At 38.1% G+C, this 16,644-nt stretch overlaps 1 protein-coding gene across 1 annotated transcript in view; it reads left to right on the forward strand.

Annotated features, from left to right (window-relative positions):
- Xk (X-linked Kx blood group antigen, Kell and VPS13A binding protein) overlaps window positions 1–14,526 on the forward strand; it is a 49,766-nt gene extending 35,240 nt beyond the window's left edge. The window contains exon 3 of the mRNA XM_047535692.1: window positions 10,562–14,526. Within this exon, the coding sequence (XP_047391648.1) occupies window positions 10,562–11,388 (827 nt within the window). The 3' untranslated portion in view covers window positions 11,389–14,526. The remainder of the gene's footprint in view (window positions 1–10,561) is intronic.
- Window positions 14,527–16,644: the final 2,118 nt, after the last annotated feature.

Raw genomic sequence — 16,644 nt, forward strand, 5'->3', positions numbered from 1 at the left:
CTGTCATGTGTATCTAAAAAGAACAACAAAAAAAGAACAATTTAAAATCCAGCTCTTAAAAAAAAAAAAGGCTCGAACTGGTTGAAATCTGTATTTACTTAAGTCTTTGTGAGGACTTAGTCTATTTCCAGTCACCCTTACTCCAAGTATCCTTTGGGTTGCCACCAGAAAGCTTTGGGTATATACCAGGGTCATTATGGAGGCTGAATGTCAATATTTGCTGCCACACCCACCAGCTTTATGAGATTGTGTTCAGATGTGTTCAGATTCTTGGTCTCTTAGCACCAGCTTTTGTTTGGGTAAATGTCTTGAGGGGAAAATCAGCTTCATATTTTTCTCTTGGGATTTTCTTCTCTAGAGATCTTAGCCCCAGAAGTGTCCACTGCTTTGATAGATCCCTGATACCTTTAAAAAGCAGATGTTCATCCAGTTATTTTTTTCATTTTAAATGCCTGTGTGGATAATATTTTATTCTATAATATATTAGTCTTTGCAGATCTCAACTTTGAATTCTGGCACACATTTTGGGATATGTGTAGGACAATATGATATCTACTGTGAGTTCAATCCATAGTTAAGAAACAAAAGCAACCAAGAAAGATACATAAATTGCTGATGGAAACATGAAAACATGTTAGAAATCCTGAGTTATTTTGGAAATGCAAATAAACATCACAATATAAAACTTCAGCCGGGTGCAGTAGCTGCACACTCTTGTAATCCCAGTGGTTCGAAAGACTGAGGCAGGAGGATTGCAAGTTCAAAGCTAGCCTCAGCAACAAAGCAAGGCCCTAAGCAATTTAGTGAGATCTTGTCTCAAAATAAAATATAAATAGTACTAGGGATATGACTCCGTGGTTAAGCACCCCTGGGTTCAATTCCCAGTAAAAACAAAAACAAAAAACTAACAAAAAAACACTTCACACCCGTTAGAATGACTTGAGTCAAAAGTTACGTAATAACAAATGTTAGTAAGGAGGTAGAGAAATTGGAATCTTCATCCACTGCTGATTGGGAAGTAAAATGCTGCAACCACTGTGGAAAACAGCCTGGCAGTTCTTCAATTAAACAAAGTTGCCATTCGACCCAGCAACTCCATTCCTATAAACCCAAGAGAAAAGGAAACATGTTCACACAAAATCTTGAACATGAATATTTACAATAGCCAGTGTTTGGTAACAACCCAAATGTCTATCAACTGATGAATATATAAACCAAGTCTTGTATATCCAATATGGGAGTGTTATTTGGCCATAAAAAAAGAAATTAAACTGTGCACAGTGGCACACACCCATAATCCCAGTAATTTAGGAGGCTGAGAGAAGGATCATGAGTTGAAGGCCAGTCTCAGCAACATAGCGAGACCCTCAGCAACTTAGTGAGACCCTGTCTCAAAATAGAAAATAAAAAGGGTTGGGGATGTAATTGGTGGTTAAGCACCCCTGGGTTCAATCTCTGGTACAAAGAAAAAAAAAAAAAAGAAATGAAGGGCTAATATATGCTACAATGTCAATGAACCTTGAAAACAAGCTAAGTGAAAGAAATCAATTATAAAATGCCATATATCATATTATTTCATTCATATAGAAGTCCAGATTGGGGAAATCCATAGAGACAGAAAAAAGATTAATTGTTGTTTAGGGCTGGGAGAGGATTGGTACATGGTGGAAGAGGTAATAGCAAATGTGTATAGGGTGTCTTTCTCAATCAACTTCTTGATTAAGGAGTGTACACGGAGGCAGACAGATTTGCATAGGAATTCATAACCCCATAAGTCACCCCATGATGAGGGGGGCTTTGACAATTCTCTTGATGCTTGCTCCAGTTATGTCTACGGGAGAAATGGAGCTTAAGTTCCACACTCAGTGGTGAAAAAATGACAATTGGTAGCTTGTGCATTTTTTTCATTCATTTCATTCACTTATTCAATATTGATTACCTTCATTGTGCCAGTCAGTGTGCTAGGTGTGCTGTGAAAAGTGTATGAAACAATAGCTGCCTTGAGTTGATTGCATTCTAATGGGAAGAAGGCAGATTACCCAAAGATATCAACTAATGAGATTAAAGGTGACTGTGCGATACCAATACAGTGACAGTTAACTGAGCTTCAGAGTCTTGGAAGCATTTAACACAACTGAATGAATGTAGCTGAACAAAGGCTGAGGCAAGTATCACTGATGAGATGATGACATGATGAGTGATGGGAAGCATCACTGATGAGATGACACTTTTAGCTGAACCTTGAAGAATAAGTAGAGTTTATCCAGGCAGATAAAGAGGAGAAAGAAGGCTGGTGGCAGAGAAACTAATGAGATCAAACCACATGCCAAGAACCATTTAATGGTTAACACATTATTGAACGAGAAAGGGAGAGAGGAGAGTACCTTAGAGCAGTGCTTCTCAAACTTTAAGTGCATACATATCACCTGGAAAATCTTGTGAAATATGGATTTGGATTGTGAAAATTTGGATTCAGTGGCATGGGGTGGGGCACCTGAAACAAGCATCAATGCCAAAGCTGTTGGCCCATGAGCTAGGGTGAATAGCATGAGCTTAAAGATCTATTTGGATGTGATGAGAGAGGAAGATAAAAATTCTAGCTAACTGTTAAATTTCTGAACAGGATAATCTGGGGTAATGTTGTCATGGGATACCATAAAATGCAAGAACACATTTTCAGAGAAATATAAGTTTTATTCTGGTTTGTATGTGTGTTGAACCCATGGATCCTTAACCATTAAGCCACATCCCCCACCCATTCTTTTTTTTTAATTTTGAGACAGGGTCTTGCTAAGTTGCTGAGGTTGGCTTTGAACTCAAGCCTCCTGAGCCACTGGGATTACAGGCCTGAGCCACCATGTCCAGCCCTTTTGTTTTGTTTTGTTTTGTTTTTTAGGGAATTTGTTTTGTTTTGTTTTTGAGATACCTATGGAATATCTAGGAAGAAAAATACGATAGGCCTTTGAATAGAAAGAAAATTAAACCATAGTTCCTGAGTGGGAAGAAAAAGATGTGTCTATGAACGCCCTGAGTAGGGACTGCCAGGAAAGGAAGAAGCTAATTAGGAGAAAATGATGTGGGCACTAATACAGGCAATTCCAAGAAGGTGGTAATGGACAACATCCAGTGTTACAGAGATGAAGGAAAAGCAAGACTGTGACTCATACTGCAAGGAATAGAGGATTAGGAAGTGAGTGTTTTGACTAGGGACAATTCAAGAGGATTGACTAAAATGTATCAAAGAGAATAGTAGATGACAGAGGAAGTGTAGGTTAAAGGGAGGGATCTTCTCTGCCTTCTCTTTCTCCCTCTTGCCCCTCCTTCTTCTCTTTCTTTTCTTTCCCCCCTTCCTTCCTCCCTTCTTTTCTTCCTTGTCTTTGTAGAAATTTTTCAACATAAAATTATGTATATTTTTGCCAATCAAGGATGTTTTATAGATGCAGCTGACTTAGGCAGATTCATACACTCAGGGAAAAGAGCCAGGATTGAGGCAGCAAATGAAAATTTGGAAGAGAAAGATGATACTTGATGGAACAGTTTCAAAGAAGCAGGCAAGTGATGGAGTATAGTTCAGATGATGAACCTGGCCCCAGATGGTAAGAAAGTCACTTTTTCTACAGAAATGGTAAAAATCATTGCGTCTCAGAAGTCTGGTTGAAATTCCAATTTCTAGACGCTTACCTCCAGACTTCTTCCAGTTTCCCTCTGCCACTACATTCCATATCTTTTTTGCCTGTCTCACTTCCCCCCCTTGAGTCATCCACTAGGTTTTTGAAAAGTCCATTCCACCCAAGCATTTTGTGGGTTCAGTGATTTTACTGAAGGTTCAGTGTCTGCAGAGAGTAATGACATTACAGAGAACAACTGTCTACCATCCTCCATCTCACAGGCAGCCTCTGAGAAACTGTTCCTCTTGAGCTACAAATAGAATTCCCTTCCTAAGTGGAATTCTAGGGGGAATGATGATCTTCATTACTTTATGCAGACATCAAGTTTTTGGTGTCAAGTCAGGAAATGAGCAAATCCAGGCCTAGTGACAATTCCTCTGTGAAATATGAAGAGAGTTCATTCAGAAGGTTCATTAAGCTGGAACTCCTAGTGTTTTAGTCAGCTTTTTCACTGCTGAGACTAAATGACCCAACCTGCACAAGTGTAGAGGAGGAAGAGTTTATTTGTGGGCTCACAGTTTCAGAGGTCTCAGTCCATAGAAGGCTGACTCCATTCCTTGGGGCTTGGGGTGAGGCAGAACATCATGGCAGAAGAGTGTGGCAGAGGGAAGCAGCTTGCATCATTAGGAAGCAGAGAGAGAGTCTCCACTCAAGAGATACAAATATATACCCCAAACTACGCCCCAATTCCCACCTCCTCTAGCCATACCCTACCACTTCGCTTACCACTCAGTTAATCCCTATTAGGGGATTAAATTATTGATTGGGTCAAGACTTTTGTCTTGACTTCCTCTGAACCAGGAAGCATTGTCTCACACATGAGCTTTTGGGGTACACCTCATATTCAAAGCATAACACCTAAGTAGGAGGATGCTTTAGGAGTGTGGCAAGGGTTTGGAATATTGCCGAAGCCTTCTTTTTGGCTTTCCCTAAATTGATGACTTACCTTATGATAAAAGATGAAAACAACAAAATGCCCTACTATACACACACACCAGGGAAATGAGAATAGGATTTTTAGATGTTTGACTTCTATGATGTACTGCTTAAATAAGCAGGACTATCAACTGATCCCCTTTATGTTGACTGTGGAAAGAAAAGTCTAGGAAATGATGCCAAGGAACTTTTCTCCATTTAAGTCTGAATAAATAAGTGTTTGCATGAGCTTCATCCAAGTTCTTCATTAGATAGCAGCTTACTTCTTGAAGTAGAAATGTACATTCCAAGTATGTTTTACGAGCTTTTTGTCTCCCAAGTGTATCCTCCTCCTTGGCCCCATTTCTGTCTGACATTTTACAGCAAGTACTCAAAGGTTCATGTGATGCAATTGAAGTCAGTGACTTAAAGATAATTTTGCTATGTTCTCAAAATTCTGCAGCTGATTACTACCAAGCACCAACTGAGTAATTCTCTTCATAGAGACAAAAGATATAATTTAGAAATTATTGACCTTACAAGAGAAAAATGAATAGATGCTGAAAAAATTATTTGGGTTATTGTGTTGTTAAAAAGCAATAAATATTTGGAGTTATTTATCATATAGTGGAGAAAACATAGGATTCAATACTGGCTCCTTAGGGTATGGAAATTTATAACCACACATATAAAAGTATATCATTATTATTCTGTTTTATGATGGTCTGCTGCATTAGCTTTTCAGAAAGAATAACTTAGTCCAGTTTCTTCCCAGTATATTGTGCTGTTGGTGTTTCCATCTTTTAAATTTAGTTTGTGCCAGTATTCCCAGTGAGTCATATCAATAATTTAAGTCAATGCTAAAAGACCATGAAAAAATTGATGCTTTCAGTAAACTTGAGCTACTCCCAGGCTAATAAATACCAAGGCTTCAGAGTTTTTATGTTCACCAAAGATAGATGTTTTCCCATTGATTCAGAATTTTAATAAGGAGTAAAGTTCCCTTATTCTTGTGTTTTTTATACATTTAAGTAGAGACAGTTTTGTTCCAAAGGTAGAATTATATGGAATTGCATTTTAAGCAAGCATGGATAAAGATAAAGCTGCAGTAGTCAAGACAGTATAATATTGGCAAAAGAATAGACAAATAGATCAATGGGACAAAAGTGAGAGCCCACAAATAGACCCACTTAAATATAGTCAACTATGTTTGATATTCCACAAAGAACCAAAGGCAGCCAAGCACAGTGGCACATGCCTGTAATCCTAGCAGCTTGGAAGGCTGAGACAAGAGGATTGCAAGTTCAAAGACAGCCTCAGCTATTTAGTGAGGTCCTAAGCAACTTAGTGAGACCCTGCCTCAAAATAAAAAATAAAAAGTGCTGGGGATGTGGCTCAGTAGTTAAGTGCTCCTGGGTTCAATCCCTAGTGCCAAAAACAACAACAACAACAAAACAGAAGCTATATAGTGAGAAAATAATAATCTTTTAAACAGTTGGTGCTAGAATAATTGAACATCCACATCCAAAAATTTTTTAAAAAAGACTGCACGCAGAATTTACACCCTTCACAAAATTTAGCTCAAAATAGATCACAGATATAAATGGAAAATGCAAAACTATACAGCTCCTTGAAATTATATATATATATATATATTTATATTTATATTATATGATTTATTATATTATATGATGATTTTATATATATATAAAACATCAAAGGTACAATCCATGAAACAAAGAATCAGTAAGCTAGATTTCATTAAAATTATAATTTTCTGTTTTAAAGACATTTTCAAGAGACTCAAAAGAGATTGTCTCCCACAGACTGGAAGAAAGTACTTATAAAAGACATTTCTAATAAAGAACTATTATCCAAAATATACCAAAAACTCTTAAAGGCTGGGGATGTAGCTCAGTGGTAGCAGGTAGCCCAGCCTGTGCAAGGCCCTGGGTTAAACTCCCAGTACCATCAAAAACAAACAAACAAAACCCAAAAGAACTCTTAAAGTTCAACATTAAGAAAATTAATAATCTGATTTTAAAATGATCCAAAGACCTTAACAGACACCTAATCAAAAAAGCTATACAGATAGCAAATATGCATATGAAAACATGTACCACATTATCTGTCATCAGGGCAATGCAAATCAAAACAAGATACCACAATACATCTATTAAAATCAAGTATTATTCAGCCTTTAAAAAGAAGGAAATCACGGGTGCACACACCTGTAATCCCAGCAATTCAGGAGGCTGAAACAGGAGGATTGCGAGTTCAAAGCCAACCTCAGCAACTTAGCGAGGCCCTAAGCAATTTAGTGAGACCCTGTCCAAATAAAACATTAAAAGGGCTGGGTATGTGGCTCAGTGGTTAAGCACCCCTGGGTTCAATACCTAGTACAAAAAAAAAAAAAAAAAAGGAAATCCTGCCATTTGCAACCACATGGATGAACCTAGGGACATTTAGCTAAGTAAAATAAGCCAGCCACAGAAAGAAAAATACTATATGATCTCATTTACCTCTGGAATTAAAAACGAATTCATAAAATCAGAAAATAGAATGGTGGTTTCCAGGAGCTTTGGGAGAGAGGAAATGGGGAAATGTTGGTCAAAGAAAGCAGAGTTTCAGTTATATAGGAGGAATAAATTCTAGAGATCTCAGCACAGCATGGCAACTATAGTTAATGATACTGTATTGTATACTTATGATTTGCCAAGAAAGTACATCTTTAAGTCTTCTCACCACACACAAAAAAATGGTACCTTCACGAGGTGATGATATTTTAATTAGCTTAACTATAATTATCATTTCATGATGAATATCAAAACATCATGTTTTAAAAAAATCATGTTTCACACCTTAATTATATCGGTCAAAATCCAAAGCATTGACAACACCAAATGCTGGTGGGATGTAGAGGAACAGGAATCCTCATTCATTGCTGGTGCCACCACTTTGGAAGACATTTTGGTGATTTCTTACAAAACTAAACTTTCTTTATCTAAAAACATTTTTTAGTTGTCAATGGAACTTAATTTTATTCATTTCTTTATATGTGGTAATGAGAATTGAACCCAGTGCCTTATACATGCAAGGCAAGCACTCTACCACTGAGTCACAATCTCAGTCCCTAAATATATTCTTACTATGTGATCCAGCAGTCCACACCCCTTGGTATTTTTTCCATAGGAATAGAAAAGTTATATCCACACAGAAACCTACAAGTGGATGTCTATAGTGGCTTTATTCATAATTGCCAAAGCTTGGAATCAATCAAACTGTCCTTTAGTAGATGAATATTGAATAAACTGTGGTACATTCAGATAATAGACTATTATTCCTCTTTTTTAAGAGATGAACTATTAAGTCATGAAAAGACATGGTGGGGGAAACTTAAATGTATGTTATTTAGTAAAAGAAGCCAATCTGTAAAGTCTACATACTGTATGATTACCCCTATATGACTTTCTGGAAAAGGTAAAAAGATCAGTGGTTGTCAGCTGGGATGGAAGGGATGAATATGCAGAGCACAGACTGTTTAGGGCAATGAAACCACTCTGTGATATCTGTAAATAGTGGATGTTACTGGGGCCCAAAGCAGAGGCTGCTGGAGTCCTGAGTAGCTGGATTCAATTGCTCACCTGCATCAGAAATAAGAGAAAGTAATATAAAAAGGGGGAAAAATAGTCGCAGTTGTGCCCAAACTGGAAAGAAAACAAATCTACCTTTGTAGTCCTATAGGAACAGAAAGCCAGGAAATATTCATATGTACATTCAGCCAGGCTGTGCCAGTCAAGGAATATGTTTCAATTCCAGTTCAGCTGTTGCTGGTGCCAGGGCTTTGAGGGCAGTTTTAGCCTCTGTTCTCATCACAAACCTGTGGCTTGTAGGAAGCTGGGATGGAGAAAATAGCTTTGGTGAGAAATGAAGAAGAAAAAAATAATTTAGGACTTCTAATTATAAATGAACCCATTTACGGATGCATGTCATTATACATTTACCCAAACCCATAGAGTGTACATCAAGAGTGAACCCAAATGTAAACTGTGGACTTTAGGTAATGGTGATGTGTCAATGTCGGTTCATCAATTATAATAAATATGCCCTTCTCCTGGGTGATATTGATCATGAGGGAGGTTGTGCAAGGTTGTGGGGGGAGGCAAGAGGTATATGGGAACTCTGCTCCTTCTGCTTAATTTTGCTATGAACCTAAAGCTGCTCTAAAAAAATAAAGTGTATTAAAAGAAACAGATCTTTCAAGACAGTTTTTTACAAGAAGAAGAAGCAGGTATGAAAGGTATTACCATTCCAGTTTTATGTGTGAGAAGACAGAACCTAGAGAGGTTGCCATTTTCCCAGTGTACACTGGTATGTCAAAAGTCAAACCAGAACAAGACTCTTACATCTAACTCAAAGCCCTGCCTCCCATTCCTCCTTGTGCCAATGTGTGGAGGTGGTAGTAAGTAATTATATTTCAGTTTTCACCACAGTCTGAGCTCATGAGTTGGCAGCATATTTCTTAAATAATTGAACTCAAGGTAGTGGTGTTGTGCTCTGGAACATGATACCATGCTCCATTTAAATGGGCCACAGCTTGTTTCTCTAGACTACTGTTGCATATGCATACTGGATCAGCCCACGAGCCAGAAGACATTGTAAGCAATAAACAGCTACAGTTGAAACTTCTTGAAATGCTAAGTCCTTTTAGTCCAAGACAGATTGACTCTGAGTAACAGTGAGATTCTCATTTCTTCAGCTCTCCTCAGAATCTAAGAGTGCAATTATTATGGGTTGGATATGAAGCAGTCCCCTAAAGCTCCTGTGTTAATGCAGGAATATTCAGAAGTAAAATGATTAGATTATGAGAACTATAACCTGATCAACCCATCCTACTTTGAATGACCTAACTGGGTTGTAACTGTAGGCAGTTGGGGTGCTGCTGAAGAAGATGGATCACTAGGGGTGTGTCCTAGAAGGGTTCATCTTCCCTGTGGCCCCTTCCCCTTCTCCCTTTCTCTCCTTCCTGGATGTCATGGACTGAGCAGCTTTCTTCTGCCATGCCCTTCTGCTGTGATATTCTGTTCATTTGGACCCAGAGCAATGGAGTCAGCCAACCACGGACTGAACCTCTGAAACCATGAACCAAGATAAACTTTTCCTCCTCTCAGTTGTTTTCGTCGGATATTTTGGTCCTAGTGGCAAAAAGCTGACTAATGCAGCAACCAAACTGATCATTTTATCATTAGTAATAAATGCAAAAGGACTTGCATTAGAGAGGAACAGACAGCAATTTATTTTTGAGTGCCTTCTGTTTATGTGTCTACTCTACTGGTGTGTGTTGAGGGGTATCAAAAGAGAATATCAGACATAGTTAATCTTGACTCCCCGGGAGCTTATAGACCAATTGAGGAAAGAAAACACACCACAAAAGACTCTGCATATTCACACATACTAAGATTGAATCAGGAAGGTGTTTGAATTTGACTTGCCTGAAAGAAGAATTTGAGTCCATGTGTTTTGAAGGGAAGGTGTAAAAGGTGAGAGGAGAAAAATGAGGCAGGGAATGGAAAACAGCCAATAAAGAAAGCATTATTAGACAAATATCATAATGGGCGACTCCAGGTTAATCCTGTGAGGAGGGAAATGGTATCCAACACATGTCTCAGAGTCATTCTCTTCTACGCCTTCCAACTTCTGAAGGCTGGGATTGGGGAGGTTGGGGGGGTATTGAGGGCTCTCCCAGGGGTATTAATTCCCTGGCACTTCTGCCTGCTAGCAATGTAGGCAGAGCAGCCTTTTGTAGTTCTGGAAAAAAAATCCTCAAACAGTGGGCAGATATTGACAGCTGGAAGTCAGCCTGTGCATGTAAAACAGAAGAGTCCAAGACTATGGGCAGGGGACTGACAGAGTGTCTGCTGCAGTAGGATTCCTGGTGGAGGTGAGACTTGACAGTGCTCTTTCTCTTTTCTCCCCAGGCTTCCTCATGACCTTGTCCCTGTTGTCCATTGTGTATGGAGCCTTGCGCTGCAACATCCTAGCCATCAAAATCAAGTATGATGAATATGAGGTCAAAGTGAAGCCTCTGGCCTATGTCTGCATCTTCTTCTGGAGGGGCTTTGAGATTGCCACTCGAGTCATCGTCCTGGTCCTCTTTACTTCCGTCCTGAAGACCTGGGTGGTGATCGTCATACTGGTCAACTTCTTCAGCTTCTTCTTGTACCCCTGGATCATCTTCTGGTGCAGTGGCTCCCCATTCCCTGAAAACATAGAGAAGGCCCTCAGCAGGGTGGGCACCACCATCGTGCTCTGCTTCCTCACTTTACTCTATGCTGGCATCAACATGTTCTGCTGGTCAGCTGTACAACTGAAAATTGATGACCCTGACCTCATCAGCAAGTCCCAAAATTGGTACCGGCTCCTAGTGTACTACATGTTGAGATTCATTGAGAACGCCATCCTCCTGCTCCTGTGGTATCTTTTCAAGACTGACATCTACATGTATGTGTGCGCGCCTCTGTTGATTCTGCAGCTCCTCGTTGGGTACTGCACGGCCATTCTCTTCATGCTTGTGTTCTACCAGTTCTTCCATCCTTGCAAAAAGCTCTTCTCCACCAGTGTTTCCGAAAGCTTCCAGGCATTTCTTAGGTGTTCCTGCTGGAGACGAAGGCGGCAGAAATCCTGTGATTCCTTAGGAAAGACAGACCTAAAGTCATCCAGAAAACAAGAGGAGATACCTTCTAGCAGTAGAAGAAGTCCTGAGCCCACTCATATCTTGAGTGCTGAAGAACTGTGCTCTGCTTAATGAGACTTGAGGTCTCTCAGGACACAGGCATGTTGTTGTCTGGGTTGATACCTGTTCTTCATGTAAGTGATGAGCACTGCAAAGGGAACCCAGCAGAAAGTTAGCTGCCAACTCCTCATGAGCTGCTGCTCTTTACAGAGCTCTTGGGTATGTGGGAACTAGAGGGAGAAGCCAGGGAAACCTGGGCACCGAGGGGAAAGCCTGAGGCACCACAGTTCACAAGTGACCATGTTGTGTTTTTGCAGGTCTTCTTGGCCTTTTCACTGACAGAGTACCCCTGAAGTCTGAGTTAGGCTGGTTAGATCCATCAGGTAGAATGAGGCAAGGGGCTTACTTGTTTTCTAGTTTTCTGAACTGTTGTTCTGGTAGCCTGATGATTTATTTTTTCTGAACAGAGTTTTCATCCAAGAGTTGTCCTGATGACTTAGAGAAGGTTACCAGGGTTTTGCCATCAGCAACATCATTCCTGTCAGAGCTTACAGGGAGGGTTGTTCAGGTTTGGTTTCTGAATAGATACATGTTCTATTTTCATCTCATTAGGGCTTTTTGTACATAACCAACTATAACCACCCTGGCATGCTATCTGTAATTGATTCGAGAGCCTACATTTGGAAACTTGATTCCTTAGGATCCATGGCTGTAACATTGCATTCTAAATTTGGTTATGGAAGCCCTAGATTTTTAGGAAAGTCGTGTTCCTTCCATATGTTGAAGAAATTGTGGATCAGGAGGGCTGTTAAAACATCAAAATGATGGAGGCTTATGTAAGTAGAATTCTTCCCTTCACAGAATGTTTGAAGATATGACTCAGCTTGAAGGCAGGTTTAACCTCTCAAGGTTCAGGCCTGTCTTACAATTCTGGGAAATTTCTAGTAGAACTTGCTAGGATTCACCTTTTGAGGAAAGAAGAAAATAAAACTGATAGCCTTCACTCTCGCCTTCCTCTTCCTTGTCTGTCAGGAAAGTTTGAGACAAGAGTTACCTCGGTTAACTTAAGTTTTCCTAGAATACCCTGCAGAAATCTCTTGCCCAATGCAAGTATATAGGGCATTTTAATTTTCATTATTTGAAGGGAAAGGGTTTTCCTCACCACCACCAAGCCCAGATAGTAATTGACTTAAGAAACATTTTAATTATAGAAAGAGATGACATGACCAGAAGACTTTTTGGTCTTTCATGGAATACATTTTGGTTTGGCATAATTGTAGGTCAATTTAAACAATATCTCCTGTTTTATCATCCTCCAACTTTTATCTTCTATATAATTTCTTCTTTAATCTGGAATTCTCTTGTTTCATTAAAGAGGATTGACTAGCATGTTCTTAATTGTCTTGAAAAAAAATGCCTAGAATTAGTGCTATTATTTCTACCCTTAAAATCTTGATAATGAAATACTTGAAATAGGCAACCATAAAGATCACACTAATTTAGAGTGAGGATGAAAGTAAGACCTGAGAAATTTACAAAGAGGACTCATTTATGGACTTGACTTTACCAGATGGAACAAGGATACACTTCTCTGACTATATTAATGCACAAGACATACTTATTTGGCCATTATGATTCTGATAATTTTCCTTTTTCATTTTTCTTGGTGTCAAATTTGTAAGTAATTTCATACAGATAAAAATGTGATTCAGAAATCAACTTCCACTATGTTCATGGATCCATGAAACAATAAATACTCTTTCACAGGACATCCATGTTCTTTAATATTTTATATAATTCTGTATAAATTAATTGCATCCTAAACCATAAAGCCTCAATTTTAGTTTTATGAGATATTTTTCCTTATTTGAAATTCTTTTGGTTTATCAATATTTATTATTTAATTTTGTGGAAATACACAATTTTTGTCTATTTTTAGCCAAATAAGAATAAAACTCTAGACGGTCTATGTCATATGCTTGCCCTATTTTTAATAGGCCTGGATAAACAGTAAGCATACATCATCCAAAGGCTATATCATACAGCATATACTTCCATGAAGTGCATGGATACACAATCATACTTCAGAAAAATACCTTGGAGAATATATAACAACTGTGGGTTAAAGCTAAGATGTTAAAACCTTAAAACCCTTTTGTTCATTAGGGTTCTGAAGATAACAGTAAAGCCATTTCTATGTCATTCCAAGTGTTTCTTTATTATCAAATCAGTTACTTTTGTTTATTGACACCAGATATTTTCAAGCTTTTTTATGAGAAAGGCATTCTTGCCTTGAAGCTTTACAGTGACTGATGGCAGGGGCAATGGTGTCCCTTGTCCGTCCAAAGGGCAGCCTGTCACTGAGTAGGCTTGTTCAGAATTAGACAAGGATGGAGAGAAGGGTATGTCTCAGCTTTGGTTTATAACATTGTCACCAAAACCCTTGCAAAATGTTAAATTTCAAATACATTGCAAATCACTTTAATTTAGATGATTAATTAAAATAATTAGCATTATTTTGTTTTATTTTGTTTATTTTGTTTTATTTTGGTACCAGCGATTGAACCCAGGGATGCCTTGCCACAGGGCCACATCCCCAGCCCTTTCTTTTTTATTTTGAGACAGGGTCTCACTAAGTCGCTTAGGGGTTTATTAAGTTACTGAGGCTGTCTTTGAATTTTTGATTCTCCTGCCTCAGCCTCCCCAGCTACCAAGATTTCAGGCCCAGCAATTGTAAGCATCTTAAGTGAACCCAAACCAAACTAACAGTGAAAGTTTTCAGATTCCCTTATTGCAGTTCACACATTTATAGACAGAAGTTTGGTAACTAAATTAGACATCCTATCAGTTTTAACCCTTGATATACAGTTAACCCAACTTTGGGGACATGTATATCCATTTACTTTAGGGGAGAGAAATTGTTACTTTTTCTCCTGCATGGTGGAAATGTCAGTCATGGTGAACTAAAAATTTTTTGGTGTTAAATTATTTTCAACTCAGAAATGGAAAAACTACAGTTCATACTGGAAAGCTAAGTTGTTCTAAACACATAAAACCAGCAAATTTCCACATGTGTTAGGAGTCAAAATATGTTTTTCAGTTATAATTCAATTTTCAAAAACTGTGTACTGGGTGTGGTGGCACATGCTTGTAATCCCAGAAATTTGGCAGACTGAGGCAGGAGGATCACGAGTTCAAAACTGGTCTCAGCAACTTAGCAAGGCCCTAAGCAATTTAGTGAGACCCTGTCTAAATGAAACATAAAAAGGACTGGAGATGTGGTGGTCAGTGGTTAAGCACACCTGGGTCTAATCCCTGGTACAAAAAAGAAAAGCAAAAAACCTCTCAGTACTTTGTCTAATTAACCACATGCCATAACCTGTCATGACAGCTGCTCCAACTATAATTTGGCTGGATGGGGATGAATTATTTCCTCAAAAAATGTATTGACATAAGATCATCAAACATGTTTAGACTTTCTCTTGTCATCACTGGAGACAGCCCAGTGTAGAGACTGGCATCTCCCTGTCCAGCCCCACAAGTTATTTAATTACTCTATGCCTCAGTTTCTTACCCACCAAATTAGGATGATATACTTGTCCAACCTACCTCAGAAGGTTGTGGGAAAGATCAAATTAGATAACAGGTGTGAACATGCTTTCAAAATGTTTTTTAAAAGTGCCATGCATAAAGAGTTAATATATTATTCAAATCCATAAGCAGTTTATTATTATTTTTTTACTGTTTGAAAAGAAGTAAGTAGCATTATCCACTTGAGTGTCTTGCGTAAATACATGAGCCTTTGGCCTTCTCAGCAGTTGCCCTTTCTCTTACCACCACTTGCTTCCAAATTTAGCACCCAAACCTGTGGTACTTGGAGGGAAAAGACCTACTGAATCTGAGAAAGTGCTTCTGATGTAAATGAGTTGATCAAATGGTATTCTTTCATAAGGGACATCTTTGGTAATTGTACTTTACAACTTGAATGACTGATTCAAGGCATTAATTGAATGTGAGTATAATCTTTTCAACCTTGTAAATGGGAAAGTAAGCATTAAAATTGACTGTTGAATTTAGCATTTCCTTGGAAAACACCTTAGAACATTAGTTTTATGGTTATGAGTGTATGTGCCAGTACTTCTCAGTGAATGTGGATGTGAGCTTTTGTGAACTGCTTCTCTGAGTCATTGACTCAAATGTTGTTTATGTTTCTTCATGTAATAAATTAATTTTTCAATTTCTCCTTGCAGTTCATTCCTTATTCAGTCCTTACCTAACTTCTTCTTTTACTTTTTTACTTCAAAAAAGTGTTTTAAATTAAAAGACAATTTGGAAATGGTTTTGATTAATTGGTTTTGCAATCTCACATGGACATTCTTTTTGTAGGTTGAGAAATTTGAGAGTGCTAAGATTCAGCCTTTCAAAACAGCCATAGCCCATGAAAACTCCTCTGCTTGTTTAGTAAGCATTTACTCCATTTGTTAAAGGTGCACTGCTGGATACTAAAATTCTGCTCAGGTTTATGTTCAGTTGCCATGTGTGATACAAAAAGAGATGCAGTATATATCTCTTTTAGACTAACATAAATGGTATACTGATTCAGAAATATAAAACACCAAATGAGTGGCTTCATATTAACACAAACAAATAAATTAAATGGCTGGCAATGATTGGAAAAAATTAAAAGGGATTTAATTAGTCATTAAAAGGGATCATTTCAGAACATAATCTAGACATGGACTGTTACTTCTGAAGGTGGCCTTGTAAGACTTAGATATAGGATAAGCTCTCTTTTAAAAACAGCTTTATAAAGGTTATAATTCATATGCAAAAATTGAATGTGTACAATTTGATGAATTTAGACATGTTTCTTGGTTTTCTATTTTTGGAAGAACACAACATGAAATCTACCCTCTTCGAATTTTAAGTTCACAATACAGTATTGTCAACTTTATGCCCTGTGCTGTACAGTAGATTTATAGAACTTTTTCTTTTTTTAATAGTGTTTTATTGGTACTCTATGAGTTAGTTGATCCATCAATCCTTTTTTTTTATTTGTAGATGAACAGCATGCCTTTATATTTTATTTGTTCATTTTGATGTGGTGCTCAGGATCAAACCCAGTGTTTTACAGGTGTTAGGCAAGCACTGTGCCACTGAACTACAGCCATGTATTGAACTTACTCTTTTATAACTGAACCTTTATAACCTTTGAACCTCCCCACAACCCCTAGCAATCACTATTCTACTCTGTTTCCATGAGTTTGACTATTTTAGATCCCTCATGTAAGTGGAATCATGCAGTATTTGTCCTTGTATGTCTAATTT

This window comes from Sciurus carolinensis, chromosome X, assembly GCF_902686445.1.
Source record: "Sciurus carolinensis chromosome X, mSciCar1.2, whole genome shotgun sequence".
Taxonomy (NCBI): domain Eukaryota; kingdom Metazoa; phylum Chordata; class Mammalia; order Rodentia; family Sciuridae; genus Sciurus; species Sciurus carolinensis.